General features: G+C 44.7%; 1 protein-coding gene across 1 annotated transcript; it reads left to right on the top strand.

Annotated features, from left to right (window-relative positions):
* Positions 1–7,109: 7,109 nt before the first annotated feature.
* On the top strand, positions 7,110–26,716 carry LOC149277595 (exportin-7-A-like). The gene is given in 30 exon segments (XM_089502692.1): positions 7,110–7,127; positions 14,605–14,751; positions 15,116–15,209; positions 16,104–16,270; positions 16,532–16,597; positions 17,453–17,476; positions 17,478–17,519; positions 17,521–17,559; positions 17,822–17,987; positions 18,128–18,201; positions 18,455–18,574; positions 19,154–19,300; positions 19,565–19,737; positions 19,862–20,055; positions 20,305–20,410; positions 20,661–20,796; positions 21,402–21,475; positions 21,727–21,807; positions 22,069–22,132; positions 22,564–22,672; positions 22,766–22,872; positions 23,014–23,102; positions 23,272–23,379; positions 23,504–23,586; positions 24,184–24,398; positions 25,142–25,280; positions 25,384–25,544; positions 25,787–25,885; positions 25,989–26,116; positions 26,623–26,716. Coding segments are annotated over 30 exon segments (3,264 nt in total).
* Positions 26,717–27,830: the final 1,114 nt, after the last annotated feature.

The raw sequence follows: 27,830 nt of genomic DNA, 5'->3' as shown, positions 1-27,830 counted from the left end.
GTTTTTATACATACATCCGTGTTAATCTATTCTATGTATTTATGAATTGTATGAATTGTATTCATGGGTTTAATTGAGCATTTTTACAAACTTCACCTGATTACATGCGTGTGACATCCTGTATGTATTTGTATGCTTTTGTGTGTAATCCATGCTGCATGTGTGTATGGATGTCTATTGCGCAGCCTTATATATCATGCGCCTTTGTGTGTACAGGTGCATGTACTTAACCATGACGAGTATATATTGGACTTCTACATTCGTATTTGGGCAAACATGAAACACGAAAAGGGTGTGTTTTCGTTGTTCAGCCGGAATACCGAACATGCGAACATGCCGGCGGCAAAACGTATACGAAGACGAAGACATACAACACGAAAAATCTTCGTGTTCGTCTACCAATCTCCCTGGTACTTTCCTTATCTAGCCTACCTTATCTATGCAGCATTGCAGGGGTTAATGGGAGCGGAAATCTGTAGGTTCGCCGTCAGGAGTTAAAGGGCCGTGCGAGCGACTCTATTGGTCGCCTGCAGGGGCCTCCTCTGGCCCTGTGAATACACGGATGTTATAACAGATCCACAGAGATTTTCCACGGCCATGGACACATTAGTATAAGGTTAGAATGTCCCGCCATGTTCTCCAGCTCCTGTCACCAGCCTCTTCCACCCCGCTTATCACATCTATAATTACGTTTGCTGTCAGCTTAATGGAGAGACATCTGTTTTCAACTTTTACCTGGAGGAAGATTTGTGGCAAAATTTGGCAATCTATCATAGGTAATCAATTTTCTGTCTAGAAAATATCCTTCCTTCTCCTTCCACCCCTCAGGTAACCATATTGGACATTTTCTCCAGGACACTTATAAATATATTTCACGTGTTTTGCCGACCAGCAATGTGCAATCAGCATCTTGCTTGTCAGTTCTTCAATTTGTCCAGATCCCTCTGCAGAAAAGAAACACAATCTTCAGGATGCATTGACTTCTTGTGTTGGAAGTCACAGCTTTCAATGTTTCAATGCCTCCTTTAAGATTATTAGTAAAAAGAGAAATGGCTCGTGTCTTACAGGCATGTAGCGGCTTTTGCTGCAACCTATGGGGGCTGTGCATACCTGGGAACTCTACCGATTTTGCCCAGAGAACTCCGGGAGAAGCACCGCTTCTCCAGTTCGACACCCAAATCCTCCGGGTTGCGGGATCAAGGCCCTGACACACCCCACTCCCTGACTTTTTCCCCACTGACATCGGTGAGACCGCCCACTGATGTCAGCGGCACCGCCCATCATGTCAGCGGGGCATACCTGGGAACTTCTGGGCTCCAGCTACCCGGAGCCTTCCCATGCGAGATGCGGCCAGGACTGCCCACTGACACCAGCAGGTGGTCCCCTGACGTCGATGGGAGTTCCCCCTGATGTCAGTGGGCGGTCCAGCTGACGTCGGAGGCGTGTCCACTGATGTCAGCGGAAAACACCCCCATTTAAGTGGAAAATGGGCAGGAAACGGGGCATGTCAAGACCCCGCTCCCGCGAACCGGAGAAGCAGTGCTTCACCTGACAATCTCCTGGTCAAACCCGGAGAGTTCCCAGGTATGGGTATGGGTCTGTGCTTGGTTCCACCTGTTCCTCAAGATGTGATCCATTGGGCATAATCTCAGTACTCCCAATTACACAGCCTCACAAAAAGCAGACATATGCCGCTTGATGTTTCCACGCCTGGATTGGCACACAGGCAAATGCCCAATGGGCCCCTGGTCATCGGTGCCCCATGGTCACCCAATCTGCTCATGTATGTAACATGCACATATCCAGCCACTGGCCGCACTTACATCAAGCTTCTTGATATGGCCAGTTATATCACAATGGGCATTTGTGGCATTGTGACCGGTGACATGACTATTGTCGATGCCTCAGGCACGTTCTCGTACAGAAAGGCTCCCTACAAACTAGTTTTGGCTTTGTTATTATTCACATAAATAAATAACACTTAATAATAATTCACTTAATATGTATATTAAGCCATATCATACACCACATGGCCACGCAGTCCTACAAACCACCTAATAGATTGTAAGCTCCCAGGAGCAGGGCCCTCTTCTCCTTCTGTACCGGCATGTCTTACGCTTGTCCATGTTATTGTTAATTTTAATGTCTAATCTCGCAGCTCTATAAATAAAACGTAGGAATAATAACCCATAAAACGTTATTCTGACCTCATATAATCTGTTCTGGACTGTGTTGTGATTTGTTGATAAATACATTAAAAAAGGTCTCACGATAAGCGTATCCAGCCCGTTGCCGGAGACAGAAGCCAAAGAGTGCTGAATACGTCCACGTTATCTTGTTATGCTTCTATTTCCGTTAAACGCACGCGGTATAAATAGAATGGGGAAAAGAACACTCAGAAATAGACGCTTCACGAGAAAGAAGAATGGGCTGCCGAGTAAAGTGTTTGTGGTTCGTTCATGTGCATAAAAACGCGATGAGGTGTGAAGATGTGGCACAGTAACGGGTCACAAAATGCCCACAATATCCTACAAACATAGAAATATAGAATTTCATAGCAGATAAGGAGTAATGATGTAAAGACCCAAACCCTAATCAGTAGTCGGTCCCGTAGATTCAGGCCCCACATTCCTATGCCATGCATGTTTAAATTCCCTTACTGTATTAGCCTCTACCACTTCATCTGGGAGGCTGTTCCACTCATCTGCCACCCTCTGTGTAACATAAAACTTCCCTCCGCATTTATGACGAGCGCGCTGTTAGTCCCCATTGATGGGGTAAGTAGTGACCAGTACTAGTAAAGTGCTGCCCCCTGCAGTATGCGGGATGTATGAACTCACGGAGGGGAATTACCCAGTTTGTGGGTTCTGCATGCTGCAGGGGACAGCACTTCACCCACCAGGCTCAACCATACCTGGGAACTCTCTGGGGTTGATCCAGAAATTGCCAGTTCTCCGGGTCAAGACCCGAATCCTCCGGGTCACGGGGTCTTGAAATCTCCCGCCTACTTTCCCTTTAAATGGGAACTCCTACTTATGTCCCTAAAATGTTTTCTATGAAAGGAAAGAAAGGATCCAGTGTTGGAGGAAATGTTTTTGGCATAAAGTAATTCTGGTTATAAATCACTGGAACCTAAATTAGCAGAAGGGTAGACCGCGGGGTAATTGCGAATCTGGTTCTCTTTTATTTATGTTTTTTAGTAACAAATACTTTGAATTGTTGAATAAAAAGTCTTTCTGGATTTAGCTTCATAAATCTGGCCATCTTGCCTCTGCATACACGGATGTGCCAGCAGCCTCCGGCACACATCTCTGCGAACGCAGGAACAAAGCTCCTCCGTGTGGCTATTAGCCACATGGCAGCTCAGCCTTTGAATTGGGGCGCCTTAGAATTCTCCCAATACCTGGCTAATGTCTAACGCACGTAAATATATATATATATAATGAGCAGCATGTTTACTGTGGGCACTGCCCTAGTCTTGTGCCCCAGCGGCCCACTCTGCGGCCACCGTATGCCGGCACTCGATGTGTTAAAACCCAACTCCTTGTAATACGTTCTGTAAGAGATCTCCCTTGTACCCATCCATCTGATCCGTGGCACAGCGGAGGTGCCGATCACCCAAAAGCTGCCCCCTCCCCCGGTACCTGGGAACCTTTTTTTTAAAAAAATGCTGATTCTGAGACATTTGAAATAATAACCCTTTAACAGCCCATCATGAAAATTGTATGTAGTGACTTGCCAAATGTGATGAAAGGAGGAGAAATGTTAGAACAAGAGGTCATAATCTAAAACTAGAGGGTCAGAGGCTTCGATATAATGTAAGGAAGTTTTGCTTTACAGAGAGCGTGGTAGATAAAGGGAACAGACACCCAGCAGAAGCGATAAGAGGCAGTTTGAACATATATGGGATAGGCATATGGTTATCCTGAATCTAAGACGAGACCAACGGCTGATTTAGGTTTGAGAAATGGGCAAAATGGTTCTTATCTAACATCAAATTCTACGTTTCTTTGAGACCTTGAGATTGGGGCGAAAACCTTGAGCGTTCCCAGGTATGGTGGCCCCCCTGGACCTGCCGCCTTGGCCTCGTTGGCATAAGCCAGAATGCAAAGAGTTAACAAAATGTCCTGCTTCATATTTTAAAGCAATTATAGTTTTTGTATTAACCCCTTACGGGCAGACCCAGCTTTTTACACTAATGGTAGAATCATTTTTTCTCTCCCTCGCATTTGGCTTATCCATAGAAACGATGCATTTTTTATCAGACAGCCTGATCTCCGTCAGGGACATTTTCCTGCCAATGCAAAAAAACATGCGCAGAACATCACATTACATCCCGGAATGAAATGGCAGTTTTGCAGGGAGATAATACTATGTTCCCTGTCCTTAACGATCCCAGCTTTTGCTGAATATTTTTTTCTCTGTTGTCGTCACTCTATCACAATCTACTAGAAAAAGGGGTTATAAATAAACAAAAGTATAATTAACCCCTTGATGACAATTGCCGGTCCGGGCACGTCACGGAAATTCAAGTCGATAACGACAAATGACGTGCCAGGACCGGCACGTCATTAAACGGGTGCAGAAAGCGATCTATTTACGCTTTCTGCACCGAAACGGCGTTGCTGTAATGCCATTATCGGCACAAAGGGGCCATCTCTGGCCCCTCCCCGGGGCGTCAACATCCGCCATACTTTGTATGGCGGCGGACGCCCGTTTTAAAAGCGTTTAGGAGGCGATCAACGAAAAATAATAAAGATGAAAAGGTTCGCTAGACGGTCTCCTGACCCTCTAGAGAACTCTGGCTCCACTTGCAGGTTGAATATAGGTACTGCATTCAACCATGCAAGTCAATGGAGCTCAGCTTTCTAATCACAGTGTGATTAGAAAAAATAAATTAAAAATAAAATAAAATTAATAATAATTAGAAAAAAAATAGTAAAAAAACAGTAAAATGTAAAAATAATTTCCTACTGATGTCACTATCAGGGGAACCTTCAAGTTGAAAAAACATTTTAAAAAAATACAAAAAAAGGCAAAAAAAAGATATATATATATAAAAAATATATTTTTGTGAGCAAGTCCTAAAATTAGCATATTAGCTTAAAACAATTCTCGCATGGAAAGAGTTAAAATACTGGCATATTAAATGCCCATGGGGTGTCTACTGGGGTAAATTGAATTGGCCGGGTTCAACAAGGTCCCAATTAACACGGGGGGAAGGATGGCCACACATCTAATTTCCAATTAGAAAAATGCACACGTACCAAATGTGGCCTTTTAGTTCCCCCAAAAAATGACAAACCCATGCATGTGGGGTATCACTGTACTCAGGAGATGTTGCTGAACACATATTGGGGTGTCGTGTGACAGCAGCATATACCAGGAGCTGTAAATTCATACATAAAGTAGGTGTGTGGGGGAAAAATACACACACAAAAATACTACTGCAAACTTTGAAAAAATGCTGGTGGTAAAATGTGTGCATGCAAAGAGTTAAAATACCAGCATTTAAAATACCCTGGGGTGTCTAGTTTTCAAAAATATATAGCTTTATTGGGCACACTGAAATGGCCCGGCTCAAAGATGTACCAAATAGGGCATGGGCAGTGGATCCCCAAATGCCAAAGTTCAACATTGAAAAATGCGCATGTCCCAAATGTGGCCCTTTTGCCCCCAAACAGCGAGGCAAAATCATTCATGTGAGGTATCGCTGTACTCAGGAGATGTTGCTAAACACATATTGGGGTGTTTTATGATAGTGACATATACCAGAACCTGTTTATTCATACCTAAAGTAAAATGTGTCTGAAAAAACAAATGCAAAAAAATTACTACCATAAAGTTTGACAAAGGCTGATGGTAGAATAAGTGCTTGGAAAGGGTTAAAATACCAGCATTTGGAATACCCTGGGCTGTCTAGTTTTCAAAAATATATGATTTGATGGGGTAAATTGCATTGGCCGGCTTCAAAGATACCTGAAATGGCACATGGAGGGAAGAATTACCAGATTTGGAAAAAATGGCTTTGAAATAGCAAAACGCTACCTGTACTTATTGCTCCATAACATGCAGAAAAAAGCAAAAAAACATAAAAACATTGGGTATTTCTAAACTCAGGACAAATAGTAGAATCTATTTAGCAGGTTTTTTTATTACCTTTTATAGATGAGTAGAAGATTTTTCAACTAAAAGTTAGAAAGTCATTTTTTTCTAAATTTTTCACCATATTTTATACTTTTTTTAATAGTAAATAATACGATACAATCAAAACAATGTCATCTAAAGAAAGCCCTTCTTGTCCTGAAAAAACCAATATCTAATGTGTGTGGGTTCAGTAAACGGGAAAGAAGAAAATTACAGCTAAACACGAGCAGTGCAGAAATGTTAAAACGGCCATTGTCACGAAGGGTACAAAAAGTAAAATCAGCCTTTGTCACGAAGGGGTTAAAAAGGCCCAGTTAGCGTTGATGGTTATGGTAATAAAACCCCTTTATCTGAAACAATTTTATATACAGGCATCAGTGGATTGAGATTCTGGTGGGGGAAAAAAAAGTGGTCTTATCGCCATAGCAACCAAGGCAACAGTACCATCAGCAACATTTCATTGGTTGCTATGGTGACAAGACCACTTTTCTTATCACCATAGCTTTGATAAGCTACTTTGCTCTTGAATCATTGTTGATAGATAACACTCATAATGTTCTATTATGTACTGTTGAGGTAAACAACGTAAAATATTTATTTTTCTCATGGAACGTCCCCTTTAAGCGCATTCGCCCTTTAACAAAATGGCTGCCTGCACAGTATCTCTTTCAGTGTACTTTGACACTTGCTTTGCTTACAGCCGCCCGAACCGTCTTCCCTTCACCTAGATGGCAGCCTACATCTTTCGTCCCTCCACTAACATGTACGCTCGCTACCAGCTCCACGCCACCAACATGACGTCCCGTAAGCTTCCTCCTTTACCAAGATGGCGTCAACTTTGGCTCCGCCTCTGTTGTCTATGGTTGCGGGGATCCCTAGTTGCGCATGCGTAGTCGGTCGGATGAGGGCTTGCGCTTGCGTCCTACGTTCCTCGGGGGACAGAGGAGCATGAATGGAGCAAGATGGCGGACCCTGTGCAGGTGAGGGGAATCCTGACGATCTGGGGGAGCGTTTCGTAATGTAAAAGGGAAACCGTGCCCGAGCAGAGAGGCGGGAGCTCCGACGTGTGTAGCTGTGCGACGCCCAGGACTCCACGTAGCTGCAGAGTGTATATAAGATGCTGGGCAAAAGCCTGAGGCCTGGTGTCTATATAAACAGAGAGGGAGCGTGAATGTGACGTGTGCGCGCGCATACAAATATCAATGTTTACACATGCACGGATGATGCATACATGCAGCAAGAATTGGTTGTTTTGCATGTATGTGCACAGCCTGTGTGTCTCGTGTCCATGATGCTTGTGTGTCTGCAGATGTGTACCCGGGGGGCGTGAGGATACTTTGGGGCTGTCAGTTTCTGTGTGTCTGTGCAGGTGTGCGTGTTCATTCATATACCTTAAACAAGGAGTCCGGGTCCAGAAATGCGTCCACATGCACCGGCCACATGAAGCTTCCGTGTGATGTTTACCGACGTGTTGTTGTGTTTATGGATTTGTATCTGTCTGCATGTGATGAAGAGGATGGGGCAACATGTGATGAAGCATTCACACACTGATCTCTGATAGTATATGTATATATATATATATATATGTTTGTGTATATAGCTGTGTCTTAACATATTGCTGAGATTTCGGGCCTTATCCGCTAAATGGAGAGTTTGGTCTCAGCCCTCTCACATCACTACTCCTGAAGGCGTCTGTCTCCAGGAACCTGGCCCTGTATAATGTGTCACTTAATGGTGAAAGAGAAATCTCACTGATTTAACTATACATTATACAGGGCCAATCACAGTCTGCCTGCAGCAGAAGCTCTCTGGAGTTGGACCTTCCTAATGTATAGTGAATTCATGGAGTTGACACCTTAAATTCTCCTGGCGCCTCTCCCTTTAGTGAATAGACTCCATTGTGCCTACATGAACATGTTTTTAACCCCTTAAGTACGATGCAAAAACATCTGTATTCCTCATGAAATACCCCTTTAACCCCTGGCTGGGGTGAAATATATATATATATCCCCTGATTAACTCTTAAATTGTCATTCTGATTAGAGAAAAAAAAAATTATCTCATAAAATATTAAGGGGTTAATTGCATTTATGATTTTGTGATTTTATTATTATTATTTAAGTGTGTTGCATATATTGCTGTCTCAGTGTCTATAAGATGTTAACACAGGTGTACGCTACATTGCGAGTGCACTAGTACTGCTTGGTATACTCGTGGGACGTTTTTTATTCTATAGGCTCTTGTCTCCATATGGAGCCGTTTACATACGCACATGACATTATAGCTTCCATACTGCTGTGATGAAATAACATATTCATATTTCACTAATTAGGGCTGCATGCTGTGCGGAGGAATGAATGAGTGGTAATTCGGTTTGTGAATGTGAGGTTAGCCCCGCTGCTCTATTCCACAAGTAGGGTGAGGGATTGGACTATCGTGACTAGAGCTGTCAAGGAACCAACCCTTCTGTGATCTTCTACCATGGAGTGGGATGTTCATCAGTAGGTGACCCGGTCTGCCAGCAACACGCTGAGGGTCTTAGGGCCGGTAACTATAAATCGCATGAGATCAGGACCCCCCCCTGCTTAGCATCTGCCTGGTGCGGATGGTATTTATCACATTATATTATTTGGCATAAGTTGGCCGTATTAACCACAGGTGATGGCAGAAGCGCCATATGCGTTGCCATGGTATCGTCATATATATGTGGCTTATATACAGGCTTTTGGTGCCCTTCTCAGCATTAATATTTACAGGATTCCGTTGTACTCGACGCGTGACGCAATCATACCCGGTTACAATGTCCAAGAGGTTCCCGGTTGGGAGAATAGCCTCTGAAATTGTCTCCCTCACTGTATTAGCCACTACCATTTCTGCTGGGAGGCTGTTCCATTTATCTACCACCTTCTCACTAAGGTAAAAGCCATAGGGCAGTAACAAAAAGTTCTAAAAGATGGGATTTCTCCTTTACTATAACGGATCCCAGTTCAGCTCATAGGCTAGGAGTAGGAGGGAAATGAAGTACGGTACGTGTTGGTAAAGTTGCCGAAGTCAGCACCTGACAAACCCTGTTTAATGCTTCAGTTATTCAGGTTGGCCGATCGTATTAAATACCCTTAAAGGGGGGCTGTCGCTAGAATGTTTAGCGACTTTGCAGTGAATGGGTTAAAATGCTGTAAATTGCTGCAGTTTAAGGTGTTGGGTGAGATGTGGCTGCCGTTGTGCTGACGGGACAGTAAATACATCAAGAGTTAGAGAGAATGTGTGATGGGAGGTCAGTCCATTGAACAAACTCAACGGGGGTAGTGGGATCTACCAACTAGTAAAATGTTTTTTGGGGCATTATTTTTGGGCTTGTGAGCAGGCACCGTAGATCACATGGGACTATCTCCCAGTGTGCCCATTTGTCTCCGTTTAGTAGTTAAGCCGCGTGCCCCCCGAGCCCCGCATTCCTGCGTTGTGTATAACTCAGCATGTATGCATTATGAAGGGGCATTGTTTGGAGTGCTGCGTCACCCTGCCGCAGCTTTTACTCTTATCTCGGGTGTGCAGCGCTCCCGTGGACGCCGCTCCCTCCTTATCAAACGATCGCACACCCTCGGTGTACCCAAATATCAACCCTGACCCCTTACTATGATGCACGGCCGGGGCCAAATTCAAACCTAAGCAGCTGCGAAGAGGTTAAAAGTTCAGCCATTCATGCGCTTTTGGCAACTCATTTTAAGGGACCGTCGCAGTCTGCTCGTCTTACGATTATGCGTGTAGAACGATTGAAGTCATCGCGCCAGCGCCTCGCATCGTCTTTCTGTCCGAAACGCAGGGTTGCTGACCCCGCTTGGGTTCCGCAGGCTTCCATGCCAATGGCTTCCGAGCCCAGCCAAGGGGAGGAAAATGCCAGAGGTGTATTCTCTAAACATTATAAAAGGCCAATTCTACGAACTTGCAAGAAAGGCTGAGCTAAAGTTAATGAAATAACGTGTGAGAAATGGCCTTGCATTAACGATGGATTTGGCAGAACAAGCCCACCAGAGTTGGTCCTTCATACGACATCAGTTTAGTGAATAGACCTCACTGGGTACGCTGCCCAAGGAACACAGCAGAGCGGTCCACACCAAGGCCAAGGACAGTAAAATAAACCTGGTTTACGTTCCCGACACCAGCAAACTGACCTGACAGCCAGGGGCCCCTTGGGACGACGGGCCAATTTTAGTAGACTTGCTATAGTTATATTTAGGTGACAACCTTCTAAACGGCTTGCACTGTATAGGGAGAGCTATGTTTTGGGGTCTTTAAAAAAAAAAAAAAAGCACCTTAAGGTTACCTTATTCAGAGATCGTGTTTAACCCTCTTGGTGTCAACAATCTATGAGTGATTAAAGAACAGAATAAAAGTGATTGCTGCAATCAATCCATGGATTAGGAATCCTAATACGGCTGCAGACATGGAAACCTATGGGGATTATAAAAATGCCGCCAGATAAAAATGTAAAAAAATAAGAATATGGACTTTATTCCCCCTAATTGGACCATGAATGTCTTCTGCAACTCTGTTTCCCCTCGGTGGTGATGGGAGTTGTAGTCCTCATTAGAAGTGCAGAGCGGCTGGCATGCTTATGGAAAAGCTTCCACAATGCATATATTTTTTTGTTTTCTTTTTCTAGAAAAAGTCTAGTTATAGAACGAAACCGCTTCTTATGTGTGAATACCTTCCAATATAGGGGATGGGGACTTTTCCGAACATTTATTTCCAGTTTAGTTTTGATTTGGTTAATTTGTGTTCTGATTGAATGAGGTATAGCATAACTAAAAATAAGTTTGCCTAGGTGAAGCGTTAACTGCTTTAGTGCTTGTTACCTAGATCCAAATATAGCAAAACTACAAACGTGTGGCGGTATATACATTGAACTGCCACCCGGGTAACCGTACGCAGTACAGGGTAGGCACGTTTAGGTTAAATTGCGTAATTATGCCAAATGTAGGTAGAGATGGCCACAAGTACGGTGCTGTTTTTGCACACAAACTTCGTCGTCATTCTGGCTGAAGGTGATTGGAGTTGTAGCTCATGAAAAATCTTTACAAAATGTAAAGTATATAAAAAAAAAAATAAATACTGGGGGATTACGCAGCACCAGTAACTGATCCATGCCTGTTAGCAGGGATCAGACGTTTTTCCCTCTGCATGCTGACCGATCGGCGGCGCTGTCTTTCCTGGGCCGAGCTGCGTCTCGTATAAGTCTTGCCTGTACGCTTAAACGCAAGGTTTCCATCGCGAGAGGCAGGAGGAGGCCGCCATCAGCTCAGCAGTCCTACCGCGATATGGAGATGATTGCTGGCGTTTGCCGCAGGGAGTCCTCTGAGTGCCGCTGCTTCGCGTATATAGATGGCGTTCTGAGGCCAACTTGCCAGCTACGTGTGGCGTCTGTAGCTGGTACTGTAAGGGTTAAATAGAGGCCTTGGTATAGTATGCCCATTAAATCCAGGTACAGGAGTTAGTATATATTGACGGGTAAGAAGCGTTAACCCTGCCCCTGGCAGCCTAATATTACCTTGTTTTCAGGTGTAATTCTAAGACCTATTTCATATAGAAGTGACGAGCGTCTGTTCTCCGTCACTGGTCTCCTTACGGGTAATTACCGTATTTGCTCGATTATAAGACGAGGTTTTTTTCAGAGCAAATGCTCTGAAAAATACCCCTCGTCTTCTAATCGGGGTCGTCTTCTAATCAGACCTCAAATAGAGTCTGATTAGGAGACTAAGATCCAGATCCCCCGCACCGCTGCAGGGGACCTGGATCCTCCTGTCTCACCCCCCCCCCCCCATCATACACACACTTACCGGTGCTTCCTGCTGTATTGCCGGGGCAGCGGGTTGACGTCTACGCGATCCGCGTAGACAACGTCCGCTGCAGCCGGAAGGAGGTGTGGCTAGCAGCGGGGGTTGTCTGCGTCCGTCGCGCAAACCTTCCCCGACTGTCAGAGATCAGAGTTCCCCGCACCGGTGCGGGGAACTCTGATCTCTGACAGCCGGGGAAAGTATACGCGACGGACGCAGACAAACCCCCGCTGCCAACTCCACCTCCTTCCGGCTGCAGCAGAAGGCGACGTCAACCCGCTGCCCCGGCTGGAAGCACCGGTAAGAGAGGGCTGAGAGGGGAGGGGAGAGTGTGTGTGTGTGTGTGTGTTAGTTAAATGGGGGTATAGGGTGTGTGTGTGTGTGTGTGTGTGTGTGTGTGTGTGTTAAATGGGGGCATAGGGCATTTCTGGAGTGGCGTTAAGGGGGCATTTAATAGAGCACTCTGCCTCCTGAAATGCCTTATACACCTATATGCCACTCTGCCCCATAATATGCATTTTAACCCCCTGAATGCCAGAGTGGCATATAGGGGTATAAGGCATTTCTGGAGGCAGAGTGCTCTATACAATGCCTTTTAACTCCCTTAATGCCACTCTGCCTCCTGAAATGCCTTATACCTCCCTATATGCCACTCTGCCCCATAATATGCATTTTAACCCCCTAAATGCCAGAATGGGATATAGGGGTATAAGGCATTTCTGGAGGCAGAGTGGCACATAGGGGGTCAAAAGGCATACCATGGGGCACAGTGGCATATAGAGGGTTAAAAGGCATATCATGGGCCACAGTGCCATATTGGAGTGGCAAGCCTGGGGGCAGATGTGCGTAACTGGGGGACAGGTTGGAAAATACAAGAAATAAAAACAAAAAAAATATTTTTCTCAATCATAGCTTTTATTAAAAAAAATAGTTTACATGAATTAACATTTACTGGTAAAACTTTTTTCCTTTAGGGTCGTCTTATATTCAGGCTTTTTCTTTTTTTCCTAAGTTAATATTCAGATTTTGGGGGGTCGTCTTATAATCAGGGTCGTCTTATAATCGAGCAAATACGGTATAATGAGGAAAGTCTGTTAATACGCTTTGTTGCTGTTTTATTAATAACATCACTTTTGTTCCTTTCTATTTAGATAGAACCAGAAATGTTTTTTTTATGCACTAACCCGTTTGACATCAGCGGGTGATCGTCCGTATCTTATAAATTGTTACTAAATAAAAGGAATATATGATGGGCCCTCTCTTCTCACCTGTTGAGTTCGCATGCTCTTCCTACCCCAACGAGACTGTCCTTATTCAGTGTTAGCCCTCCCTGTTGCGGGACAGTATTACCGTATTTGCTCGATTATAAGACGAGGTTTTTTTCAGAGCAAATGCTCTGAAAAATACCCCTCGTCTTCTAATCGGGGTCGTCTTCTAATCAGACCTGAAATAGAGGTCTGATTAGGAGACTAAGATCCAGATCCCCCGCACCGCTGCAGGGGACCTGGATACTCCTGTCCCCCCCCCCCCCCCCCATTTAACACCCCCACACACACACTTACCGGTACTTCCTGCTGTATGACCGGGGCAGCGGGTTGACGTCTACGCGATTCGCGTAGACAACGTCCGCTGCAGCCGGAAGGAGGTGTGGCTAGGAGGTGTGCAGGGAACTCTGATCTCTGACAGCCGGGGAAGGTATCCGCGACGGACGCAGACAACCCCCGCTGCCAACTCCACTTCCTTCCGGCTGCAGCGGAAGGAGACGTCAACCCGCTGCCCCGGCAATACAGCAGGAAATTGGAAGCACCGGTAAGTGTGTGTTTGTGTTAAATGGGGGCATAGGGCATTTCTGGAATGCCTTATACCCCTATATGCCACTCTGGCACTTAGGGGGTTTAAAAGGCATATTATGGGGCAGAGTGGCATATAGGGAGGTATAAGGCATTTCAGGAGGCAGAGTGGCATTAAGGTGGCATTTAATAGAGCACTCTGCCTCCTGAAATGCCTTATACCTCCCTATATGCCACTCTGCCCCATAATATGCCTTTTAACCCCCTATATGCCAGAATGGCATATAGGGGTATAAGGCATTTCTGGAGGCAGAGTGCTCTATACAATGCCTTTTAACTCCCTTAATGCCACTCTGCCTCCTGGAATGCCTTATACCTCCTTATATGCCACTCTGCCCCATAATATGCATTTTAACCCCCTAAATGCCAGAATGGGATATAGGGGTATAAGGCATTTCTGGAGGCAGAGTGGCACATAGGGGGTCAAAAGGCATACCATGGGGCACAGTGGCATATAGAGGGTTAAAAGGCATATCATGGGCCAGAGTGCCATATTGGTGTGGCAAGCCTGGGGGCAGATGTGCGTAACTGGGGGACAGGTTGGAAAATACAAGGAAATAAAAACTTGTAAAAAAATATTTTTCTCAATCATAGCTTTTATTTAAAAAAAATAGTTTACATGAATTAACATTTACTGGTAAAACTTTTTTCCTATAGGGTCGTCTTATATTCAGGCTTCTTCTTTTTTTCCTAAGTTAATATTCAGATTTTGGGGGGTCGTCTTATAATCGAGCAAATACGGAATTATTATATGTAATATTTGTTGTGTTTTTTAGAGTCTAGCTCAGCTAGAGATCCTGTGCAAGCAGCTGTATGAGACCACAGACACCAGCACCCGGCTGCAGGCAGAGAAGGCGCTCGTGGAGTTTACTAACAGCGCGGAGTGTCTGAGCAAGTGCCAGCTGCTGCTGGAGAGAGGCAGTGTGAGTACGGGCCCCTTGGGGGGGGGGAGCAATAACTCCATAACCGGGGATCGAGTCAGTAGTAGTGCGAGGGGCTGGAGCCATAAACCCCAGGGGCTCACCATAGCTGGGATTGGAGTGGGTACAATGTAGTGTGAGTATGCGTGCTGGAGAGTAAACACCAGGGGATCACCATAAATGGCATTAGCGTGAGTATGGTGATGGCCCCAGGGGACACAATAACAGGAATTGTGTGACAAAAAGGGTAAGTATGGTGCTGAAGCGATGGACCTCAGGATAAAGGTAGGTAGTAATAGGATGCGGTGGGACTTTCGACCTCTTTTATACTCTGTGACGTACAATTCTTCCCTGTTTCCCCCCCCAGTCTTCGTACTCCCAGTTACTGGCCGCCACCTGCCTGACCAAACTGGTGTCAAGGAGCAGCAACCCTCTCCCCCTGGAGCAAAGGATCGATATTCGTAAGTACGAGCCACGTCATTCAAAGGGTTTCTCGTGTTTTCATGGCTGTGCTCAAAGCTAAGCAGCGACCTTTTGGATTTGTTGTATTTAAAAGGAACAAGAAGTTGCCCGCTCGTTTGGGAGTTTAATCCCAGAGATGAATCAATATAATAACAATAAAGAAAAGAGAACAAAAGTAGAAAGTTACTAATGTATTAAAAGTTAACTTTTATTTAAATTAACCCCTAAGAATGTTGATTCCTATTCTATATGCTTGCTTAGCTTGAAATGGTTAAAAATCCAGACCAGGTTCGTCTAGCGAAACGGTTTCAGCATATTTTTTCAATCTCTGGGTTCACCGTTAAGCACAATGTACATTTTTTAATCCCCAAACCACCCTCCACGGTCTCTCAATGCTGACCCCCGTGTATGGGGGTGTATTTGATTTTTAGCTCAGACCGCAGATATTGGGAAATCAAACTCGTAGTTTCAAGCTGCAAAGCAAGCCGTATAGAATAGGAATCGGCTCTCCACATTCCTTAGTAACTTTCTACTTTTGTAGTTAAGCTCTACCTTCTAATAGAATACAAGCATATGAAAAGCTATAAATGCATTAAAACCCAAATACGTAGTAAAAGAAGCTCTATTTTATATACTTGTATTATAAATGTCTACTGACTGCATTTAAGGAAGAAATCAGAGACTTCAAAATCAGAGGTAACTTTAGAAGAAAAAAACCTTATATTAACCAAAGAGGGATTGTGGATGTATATGGTATCGTATGACTTGGCGCTACTCCTACTACTTATTTGGATATTGCATATTTTTTCTTATATGTATACTGAAGGCTGGGTGTTAAACTAATCTTCCCCGGTGCAAGTTTTTTGATATTTGCGGTTTTTGGTTTTCCCCAGGAAACTATGTGCTGACGTACTTGGCTACGAGGCCGAAGCTCGCCTCCTTTGTAGCGCAGGCTCTGATCCAGCTGTACGCCCGGATCACCAAACTCGGCTGGTTCGACTGCCAGAAAGAGGAATACGTGTTCAGGAGCGTGATCGTCGACGTGACGCGCTTCCTGCAGGTCAGAGCTCACCGACCAGACACGTCTCTATTATTTGTCTGCTAACCTGTCTCCTGACCGCCTCGCGGAGTATTACTCCACTGCCCGTCGCTAGAAACATTTCTCCGTTAACCCTTCTCTAGCCATACCTGTAGCCAGCAGAAGGAACATTATCGGGGATTGGTTTCAACCAACCATCATATGCGAGCATGTCATCTGTGAAGTCACGTACATTGAGGTTCTTCGGTGTCGCGGGGCTAATAGCTTCCCTTCTCTCCCCAGGACAGCGTGGATTACTGCGTCATTGGTGTTAGCATTTTGTCGCAACTGACCAACGAAATCAACCAGGTGAGTGGCCAGCATCATGGCGTCTGCGTGGACACGGGCGCCAAAACTGAAGCGGGACTCTTACCCTTTCTTCAGAATCGTTAATGTGCTGTGGCTGGGCACAAGCTGGATTTTTAAGGCGGCAGCAAATTCATGGAGCTAATGTTTACTTGGCTTCTTTAAACAAAGTTCCTGAGTACCTTGTACCTTTCCATGTTTAGCACCTTCCCAATACCCGCAGCCGAGGGTTTTCCGCATGTGCTCTGTGTTTCCCTTAATAACTGAAATAGCGAAATTGATTTGTATCGCATATACATAGATATAGATGCAAATATTTTTTGTGTTGGTCATCAGTACCTTTTTGTGTCTTGTTTTACTAAACATATCTTTTAGATGTATAGAAGTGGAGTCCTCCCTCTGAGTGGAGACTGCAAACATACGCTGTTCTGTAGGTGTGCAATATTATTATAGAAGTGTCTTCTATGCAGCGGAGTCATATTTTATTGAGTATCCGGAACAAGACTGTTTAGAGTTAATGTTATATTAGCTTTATAGAGCACCAGCAGGTTCTGTAGTCCTATTACACCGGAGGGAGGGTGAAAATAATATTAATTTTGAAAGAATACCCAATTGGCTATAAAAAGAGCAGAAGACGACTTCCTGGTGCAGAACGCATATCTGCTAATCCAGAAAATGAAGTTGTGTGTATGAAATAACGTGAATAAAACAAAAAATAAACCCTTTTCTGTCTTGAAGGGGTAAAATGTAATAATACTAGATACAAATGTTTTGCATGCGATATGGACGTTGACCGTAGCTACCGGTGGATTTCTGAGAGGTTTCCCTGTCTCACGAGCGTCGTTTGTATCTCTGCAGGCAGATGCCACGCACCCTCTGACGAAAGCACCGCAAAATTGCCTCCTCGTTCAGAGACTCCTCGCTTTTTTGATATCTTCACGCTGTCCTGCAACCTACTGAAACAGGTACGCATTTTTTAATGTGTACTTTAATACTAAATCTGCACCTACAACGTCATAATAATGTTTAATGTATAGCAGCACCCTCCCTTTATGTTACTGGCCAAGTTGCCTTGAGGTCAGCCTTGTCATAAAGAGCACCATATAGATAACTGAGAACCCGATGTACTATATGTCTCTGAGAGGTTGAATTTAAAAACATTATGTCACGTACAAATATATACAGTGTTTGAATGGGTTCCGTGCGGGGGGCTAATTATTTTTGTAGGCCTCAGGGAAGTCTCTACTGCTCTCAGATGGGTCTCAGCATGACCTCCTCATGCAGCTTCTCAAACTCACTCACAACTGTCTGAACTTTGACTTCATCGGCACTTCTACAGACGAGTCCTCGGATGACCTCTGCACAGTTCAGATCCCTACAAGCTGGCGCTCAGGTCAGTTGTATGAAACCATTAGGGAAAGGGTAGCAAAAGGTCCTACGTTGTTGGTATAACATAGATCCACCTGAAATTTTAATGAAATTACAAATAAGATGTGGAATTGGTACATATTAATGGTGTCCATGTTTCCGTAGCCTTTCTGGACTCCTCCACACTACAGCTCTTCTTCGACCTGTATCATTCCATCCCCCCAAGCTTCTCCCCACTGGTGAGTGATAACTCAGGATGAGTGACTGATCAATTTTATTTAACAACCTCTATCTATTCTGTTCTAAGTCCTTCCTAATATTACGTATCCAAATCTATTTTATTTTCCACAAAGTCATCCTGACATCTAGTCATCTTCTCGCTCGTTTATCATCTTTTACCTTGTTCTCCTCATTTCCCTCTTCCTTTCGGACTCTCTCCCTTCCCTTCTCTTCCCTTTCGTGGCTTGAATTGTAACCCTCTCTTCCACCTAGGTCCTATCTTGTCTAGTGCAGATTGCCTCTGTACGTCGCTCCCTGTTTAATAACGCAGAAAGAGCCAAGTTTCTTTCCCACCTAGTGGATGGAGTCAAAAGGATATTAGAAAACCCCCAGGTAGGGAATTGCTTCAATCGAATTTGCTGGAATGAACAACATACTACTTGAGGGGATACAACAGTGGATCCCAACCTAGTCCTCAATGGAATATATATATATATATATATATATATATATATATATATATATATAATATATAGTGTGTGTGTGTGTGTTATTCTCTATTGGAATGGAGTGAGGGTAATTACTAAATAATGTGCCATGAGGACTGGTCTACACAGAGTTGACATTTTGTAACTTGTTGCCCTCCCAGTACAGCTCTGTTATGCCTCCAGGAACCCTCTTTATTTCTGAATCTTAGTGATTTGCACTTGTGAATGTTTTTAACGAGATCTTGACTTATAGAAGTCCAGTATGATACAAATGTGTTAAATTCAACGTGTTACTCAGTATGATTTTCTTTATTATTCATGGCCCTGGGAAAGCTTTATGCGCATGCCCACCATATGTGTGGCCAAGAGTGCTGCTTTTCTGACATTTTAATAATGTTCCTAATAGCAAAATCATACAGAGGGAGGCCAAGTTTCTAGTGCTGGAGCACCCTTTTGACTTTACTACTGGCTAATTTACCCACAGAGCCTGTCTGACCCCAACAATTACCATGAGTTCTGCCGGCTTCTAGCGCGCCTGAAGAGCAATTACCAGCTTGGAGAACTGGTGAAAGTGGAGAATTACCCCGAGGTCATCCGACTAATCGCCAACTTCACAGTCACCAGTCTGCAGGTACAGGGAATGTTTCCACGTTCACAACGACGTGTATGCATAGTCACACTTTGGGTATAGTAATAAGACGCGCTCAGATCTGAACATACAAAGGCACGTCTATGGGTACGGTGGTGTTGCAGATTCAGACTTGATCCAGAGAGACACTAATCTGACGAATTTAGACCTGTGGGAGCATTGACTGTTTTCTTTGCCGGTGAACATAAACACGGGTGGTTCTGAAGTTTGTAATAGAAATCGTTTTACCCTGTTTGTTGCCCTCAGCACTGGGAATTTGCCCCTAACTCTGTGCATTACCTCCTGAGCCTGTGGCAACGTCTTGCAGCGTCTGTTCCTTACGTGAAGGCGACTGAGCCACACTTACTGGAGACGTACACACCAGAAGTGACGAAAGCGTACGTCACGTCTCGCCTCGAGTCTGTGCACATCATCCTCAGGTACCTCTATGTTTTGGGGGATTTAATGCTCTTTTACCGCAATAACACAATGTCGCAGTTAGCTCATAGAAATCTCATTTAGTAGCTGATTCTGGTCAAAAGTCAGCATGCGGTCTGTTTGCAGGGATGGGTTGGAAGACCCGCTTGAGGACACGGGGCTGGTACAGCAGCAACTAGACCAGCTTTCCACCATTGGGCGATGCGAGTACGATAAGACCTGCGCTCTGTTGGTGCAACTCTTCGACCAGTCGGCCCAAACCTACCAGGAGCTGCTGCAGAGCGGCTCAGCCCCCAGTATGGAGCTCGCTGTGCAAGAAGGTGAGTGCTGTGTCTCGATGCCAGGATAAAAGCGAGGGCCGTAAGATATCTTCTTTGTTGTTGGAACCGGCCTTCAGCTTCTCTTTGCGCTGTAGGTTGCTTTAAGTGATGTCTGAATATCACTAATTCCCTATTTTACTTTTCCCTGCAGACCACCTCCTCTCTCTGACCTAATTTTGGAATTTGTGAGATCTTATTTTTCATTCCGCTAACATTTACACGTCGCCTTGTCTCCCGCTTTATCCACAGGCCGCCTCACCTGGTTAGTGTACATTATTGGTGCGGTGATCGGAGGAAGAGTCTCCTTCGCTAGCACAGACGAACAGGACGCCATGGATGGGGAACTGGTTTGTCGGTAAGGAGAACATGATGAAATCTTTGCGCAGGTTACAAACTTGGAACTCGTATAATGTGGACAGACTGCGTAAAAAAGGGGATTGGGGCTCCATTTTACACCAAACTGAGATGCCCTTAGCGGGGTTCTGAATCTGAGCTTAAACCACACTGGGTTTGCTGCATGGTGGGGACGAGCGTAGAGGGAGATAATGAATCTGTCAACTAAGCTATAGCTGACCTTGTTGTCCGCGTCCCTTACTGCTTTGCAGAGTTTTACAGCTTATGAACCTCACCGATTCCCGACTGGCCCAGGCTGGCAACGAGAAGCTGGAACTCTCCATGCTGAGCTTCTTTGAACAATTCAGGAAAATTTACATTGGAGACCAGGTGCAAAAGTCCTCTAAGGTGAGACTGAACCGGGAGAACACCTGTTCACATTGGTGACAAAAGGGTAGCTGGGTGTCACTGTTACCTGGCTTCTGGTGGAAACATCCTTCTCAGCTATTGTTAGTTTCTTTCTCCCACACAAAGAATATCTAAACTCCCAAAATGTTATGACCGCTTTTATTGGGCTGGTTAAAGAAAGCCATATCCATCCTTCCCCCCTACATCTAATCATCTATCTCCCTGACTTCCCAATGCAGAGTCGCGTATAATATTTAGGAAAGTACTTTGGAGGAACCTTCCCTTAGACCTGCAGATTAATTCCCCAACATGATTTTTCAGCACCCTTCATCCAGGGAGAACTATAACCTATTAGTCGGTATCTACCAGAGCTACTGGGACAGCACCAGTTCCTCCCAACAACCTGTCCACCCCTGTCCAAAATCCATGTTTGAGAATGTGGAGACAGACTGTCAGGACAAGTGGTCTGTTCTGCTTGATGCGGCGTTGATTTTGGTGTAGATACAAGTTTATTTGGGTGACGAAGGATGCACTGGTCTTCTTGTGTTTTATCAACTTTCTTTACTGTCCCTTTTTTCCATCTCTCTGATTTTGTTGTTTTGTAGCTCTACAGGCGTCTTTCGGATGTTCTGGGCCTGAATGATGAGACTATGGTGTTGAGCATCTTCATCGGTAAAATGTAAGGCTCATGGCTCACCTATCTTAATAACTGCCATTGACGAGTTTTTGGTGACCCTTTAATTTTCCATTTAATATCTGTGCCGGCTGGTTCTCTTTTTGCTTCTCACTCCTCTTTTGCTCTTCTGTCTGGGTCCTAGCACGGTCTACCTGCCTTAAGTAGCCTGTGTACTGCGTGAGATAGAGATGTAGTATATTATTACGCAATAAATGGCCATAGAGCATTCACTCTTTCTTTTGTGTTTCCCGCAGAATCACAAATCTAAAGTACTGGGGCCGCTGTGAGCCCATAACGTCCAAGACCCTGCAGCTGCTGAACGATTTGTCCATAGGATATCCTGACATGATGGTCATCCTAGAGTTGGGGGCTTTGGTGGAGATTAGTACTTGGGCACGGGTTTGGAGATCCCTCTAATACTTACAGTAAGGCCCATACTTACTTTAGTAACGACATGTAATATGGGGGGACGTGGAGGGTGATCAACGTAGCGGCGTTTGTGTCAATCCCTCCCGTCGGCTGCCATCATCTGTGGGTTTTTGATGAAAGGCAAGTTATTATCCATGAATTCAGAGATTATCCTTAACCCCCTGCACGTACAGCAGCGTCCGGAAGCTGGTGAAGCTGAGTGCTGTTCAGTTCATGTTAAACAATCATACGGTAAGTACACTTATCCAGAGTTTCCCCAAAACCGCATGGAGGCTGTCAATACGGGTGCTAAGGGAAGTAATCACCACGGCTACTAATTCAGGCTAATTGTTTCGCTTTGCCATTGGGTTGCTTAGTTGGCCAATAACTCATTTATTCAACGGTAGGTTGGGCCAAGTTGCCCCTATAATAAACATTGATTATGCATTATGAAGGAGAGTTTCTCCCATATGAAGCACGGTTACGTTTCCTCTCGCTGAGTTGACGATGCATTACCGATGGCCGGTTGAGCTGCTTCTTGCAGTTTTCTTCATACCTAGTTGAGATGGAGCAAAGAGATGTTCCGTTCCACCGAAATGCCCCTACAACCACCATTCAGTAAATAAAGCACACTATCAGTGATGCATAGCAAGCATGTAACGTGACAATGTGATATGTTACAGAGCGAGCACTTCTCCTTCCTGGGCATTAACAGCCAGTCGAACCTGTCGGACATGCGCTGCCGTACTACTTTCTACACTGCGCTAGGTCGGCTTCTCATGGTGGATCTAGGTACGGTGAGCTATCCATCGGTAGGGGGTAAATATTGAGGGAGCGTTCCCTGTATGCTATAAATGCCCCTTTGTTGTCTCTGTCTCGCATTAGGGGAGGATGAAGAGCAGTTTGCTCAGTTCATGCTGCCGCTCACAGCTGCCTTTGAATCCATGGCCCAAATGTTCAGCACTAACAGCTTCAACGAGCAGGAGGCCAAGGTGAGAGACCCGGGTAGAGACCGTAGATCTGTGTTCATTTCCTATTGATTGGTTATGGTCGCCTCAGCTGCGCTGTTAACAGTCCTAGAGGTGCGTGGCGCTCTGTTTGACATCGGGGTACTTTTTTCTTTATATAAACAGAGGAGCCTGGTCGGGTTGGTGAGAGACCTCAGAGGGATCGCCTTTGCGTTCAACGCTAAAAGCAGCTTCATGATGCTCTTCGACTGGATGTATCCTAAGAGTGGCGCTGGGGTGGGGTGTAACAGAGTGCCAATTCACTAATCTGACAAGTATATTATAATATAAAAGTATATTACTGGGGAGGGGTCTTGTGGAAGAGGGTGGGGGCTGAAACCATACAGAAGTGCTGGCTTTGTGTAAGCCCTTAACCCTTCCCAGATACCCAGCCTACATGCCTATCCTGCAGAGGGCGTTAGAGCTCTGGTTCCATGATCCAGCCTGTACTACCCCTATTCTCAAACTGATGGCCGAACTGGTGCATAACAGGTCACGCTTTCTCAGTCATTCTTTTTTTTTTTTCTTATTCCCCCTTTTCTATAGGCATTTATTTCTTGTTGTCCCCATTTTCCTTTGCGTTACCCCCCCGACTCATGTTCTGTCGCTCCTGCAGGTCACAGAGGTTACAATTTGATGTCTCGTCTCCTAATGGAATTCTCCTTTTCCGAGAAACTAGTAAAATGATCACAACGTATGGTAAGCGCCGACCGATCGCTTCTGGCATTGCTAGAATCTGGCTGTTGCCTAAAATGAACAAAGTGTTTTTAAACAGCGCACATTAGCCTAATCCTCCATAGTTATTGCCATGGCCAGGATCATAAGGTTCTCAGGAGATCTGACCGGTGGGATGGAAAAGGTTTCTTATTAGCAGGGAAGCGACATAAGCTGATATCATTTAGTGCTGTGTAAAAACTGATGCTGTTTTGAATGCCGGTCACACCAAATACTTATATAAAACGAGTTAAGATTTTTATATAAAACGATTTAAGATTTTTCTTCTGTTCCCTAACTTTGCATTTTGTTAAACATGCCTATTTGTTTAAAAATTCTTACTTTACAGCATTATATCACACCTGCCTAAACCTTTTGCACAGTACTGTGTGTGTATATATGTATGTATGTATATATATATCAGTGTATTGTAAATACTACATAATATAATATATTATATATTTATAATATAAATGTCTATGTTGCTTTTGTTAGAAGAGACTTTCGGGCAGTGTGTATCGCCTATGCACACGACGCACCCGATTAACATTTTATTCCAACTTTGTTCCTTTTTATTCCCAGGTAACAGAATTTTAACTTTGGGGGAGCTCCCGAAAGAACAGCTTTATGTGCTGAAGTTGAAGGGAATCTCCATTTGTTTCTCTGTGCTAAAGGCGGCTCTGAGCGGGAGCTACGTGAACTTTGGGGTCTTCCGTTTGTATGGGGATGAGGCCCTGGATAATGCCCTCCAGACGTTCGTAAAGCTGCTGCTGTCTGTGCCACACAGTGACCTGCTGGTATGTAGACGCGTTCTAGACATATCTATATGTATCGTGTGCTGTGCGTCCGTTTCACGTGGTCATCTGCTGGTTTGTACACCCGCTCTGACTTTCCTCCCTGTACATATCTGACATTTGTGTGCTATATATAATTATATATATATATATATATATAATTATATATATATACATATATATATATATATATATATATATATATATATATATATATATATATATATATATATATACATATATATAATATAATATATATATATACTGTGTAATTGTGTTTCATGTGAATGTTCGTTCTGTGTCTGCTGCCTTTTATTGCATCGCATTCAGTTTCATTACTCCTGTTTCATTGTCTGATAGGATGGCAGCTGTCTGTCGCAGGCATAACCAGGCCCGTTAGATTATGTGTATCTCATTTTATCTTTCATCAGGCACATATAACCATGGTTTCAGACGCGGTCAGTCCCTATGGCCCATTTATTTAGTATTACCCTAAAGCTGTTGGTTCTGTTACAGTGTACGACCCCTGTTACGCCCTCCTGCAGCTTGGATCTAGCCACAAACAGAGTCCATTGTGCTGCTTTTGGATCACTTTTAGTGTGATAGTCCGTGTTCTGTCAGTCCTGTGTATGTGTACCCAGTAGGGCTGTTTCATTACACCGAGCTCGGACTGTTCTGTTACTGTTTACGCCCCTACTTTTGATTTCAGAATCAGTAACGCTAAGTGTTGCCCCCTTTGGTTGCAGGATTACCCCAAGCTAAGTCAGTCCTATTACTCGCTTCTGGAGGTGTTGACTCAGGATCACATGTCTTTCATCGCCAGCCTCGAGCCGCATGTCATCATGTACATTCTGTCCTCCATCTCTGAGGGGCTCACGGCTCTGGGTGAGTAACCGCCTGCTCCAGTAGCCCATTGCTTGCTGTGTTTTGGCTCATCTCCTGTCGGTGCCATTGTTTCCTCTCTTAACGGTGTGCCCCCTTCCAAAAGATACCATGGTGTGCACAGGCTGCTGCTCCTGCCTGGACCACATCGTCACGTACCTCTTCAAGCAGTTATCCCGGACCGGTAAGAAACGAGGAGCTCCGCCGCCGCAAGAGAGCGAGCGCTTCCTACACATCATGCAGCAACACCCCGAAATGATCCAGCAGGTAATACCCAAAATAAACCCCCCACCCCCGATACACACTGATAAATGTAATTAGATCATCATGAAACACACTTTTGGTATCAGTTATTAACATACTCAATAAACACAGTATAGGAGTGTCTCAGTGGCACTATGCGATGGAGGAGAGTGTTACTGTTTGTGTGTTTCATTATTATTATTATGCTTAGTTCTTATGTCTCCATGTCCCGTTCATTCCCTTTTTTCCCCCCTGTACTTTCACAGATGCTTTCCACGGTTCTGAACATCATTATATTTGAAGACTGTCGAAATCAGTGGTCGATGAGCAGACCTTTGCTGGGTCTGATCCTCCTTAATGAGAAGGTAGCAGTCTTTTTGGCCCCGCTCTTTCTAATCGAGAGCCCCCATTGTGCGCCATGTCCTGTATTGCTCTTGGTCAGATTGTTTACTGCCCCTTGTTTCTCAGTATTTCTCAGATTTACGGGGTAGCATTGTGAGCAGCCAGCCGCCCGAAAAGCAGCAAGCCATGCATCTGTGCTTCGAAAACTTGATGGAGGGGATCGAAAGGAACCTGCTCACCAAGAACAGGGACAGGTGCGGTTCTTACATGATGAGGGTGACTTGGAGACCGATGAGGTGCACGGGGGGGGGGGGGGTCTTTTGCATTAACCAGCTACATCTTATAGCATTTCTAAGCCCTGCGTGTTACTGTAGACCCCATGGGCCAATACAATAGCAACGATCAGTGCACGGGATGTTACCACGCATCTAGAAGAGGCCTCCTGGAATGTCACGTAGCTTGGATATAGCAAGAATGCCAATATTCCATGTCTAGTTTTATCAAACTACATACTATCAGACAGACAGCTCTCACAGCATTAGAAAAAGAATTCTTCGCCCAAAAGTGTGAGATGCTATATTCATTCATACGCACGTTCCAGTGACGAACTCGATATTGGTGGCTTGCACCAACTGTCGTCAGGTTTTCTGGGGTTTATGGCTGGCTGTGGGTTTTTCAGTTTTATATATTTACATAGAGAACGATATAAAATCTCATTCAGAAAGGCCATTGTTGTAACAGTCGTCTTCCCCTCATTCAGGTTTACGCAGAATCTCTCCGCCTTCAGACGAGAAGTAAACGAGTCGATGAAAAACTCCTCCTGTGCCCCCAACAGTAATGAGATGATGAGCTGACCTCTCCGACCACCAGAACCACCTTATGTCCCCACCGTCTCCCTTCCCCTGTACAAAACCCTGCACATTTTTTTGGTAACATTTTGAATTCTTTCTACGGAAGGGGGAATGATTTGGCGTGTGGATCTCCTCCTCCCCACAGAATGGAGGTGGGTAGTGTGCTTACAAGCTAATGCAAGAGAGACACCTGTTCACCTGGACTGAGCCCCTACCAAATTACAAATATATATAGATATATATATGTATGTATGTGTCATTCTGAGTGACCAGTATGCCCACCCCCGCTCCCCTGCCCCATTGGCGTGGATGTACGGAGGATTGGCGGAGTATTGTGCTGTGGTTTCGATGCTCTGCGGAGAATGCACTGAAAGAGTGAAGCAGGTTCTGCAAGGACGTTTTGTAATAAATAATCCTCTTTACTGAGGGACGCTGCCCTCTTCCTCTTTTTTATTGGGGGGGGGGGGTACATGATAACGGAACAAGCTCAGATTTGGTTTGAATCTCTTAACTCCGATAGGGAGATCAGGGGGAGTTTATAGAGATAAGCCGAGTTAGGACTTCTGAAGATCATTCATATCTTGGTCCTGTGGTTGGTTCGCTTCCTCACTCATGTTACTAAACTAGGCCCCTGCTACGAAGATACCTCTTACCCAAATCCGCAGCGTGAAGGCCAGTCGGGGCTGGGACCTCTTTAGTTCAGTAGTGCTGGGACTGCAGCCCTGTTACGAAAGGTGGCTGAGCACTGCAGGCAGTTTACTAACCCGAGGTTTTCGGGAGAGCCCTCGTGTCGGTGATGCCGGAGAGCTTAACCCAGTCTCTTCTCCTTCCACAAAAAGTATCAGACACTGCAGAACAACAAATTTAATACCGAAACCTAAGAATACTTGGTTTTCTATCCCGCTTGCAGACGTCCTCGATGTACCAGGAATAAGGTAAAGGGACTGGCAGCTAAGAAGAGTGTTTGGAGAGCATTATACTTTAAAGTGGCGACTGTTATCCCTAGATCAAGATGATTTTTTATTTGAAAGATAAAATGTTTGTGTGGAGCAAATCTTATGCGCTCAACATTGTGCTAAATTACTAGTGTTTTTATAAGTCTTTTTTTGTTTTAATA

The sequence above is a fragment of the Sceloporus occidentalis genome, unplaced genomic scaffold, assembly GCF_023333645.1.
Source record: "Sceloporus occidentalis isolate IW3139 unplaced genomic scaffold, rSceOcc1.0.p SCAF_209, whole genome shotgun sequence".
Classification (NCBI taxonomy): domain Eukaryota; kingdom Metazoa; phylum Chordata; class Lepidosauria; order Squamata; family Phrynosomatidae; genus Sceloporus; species Sceloporus occidentalis.
The sequence above is the reverse complement of the archived record's forward strand: the minus strand, read 5'-3'. Positions and strand labels throughout refer to the sequence as shown.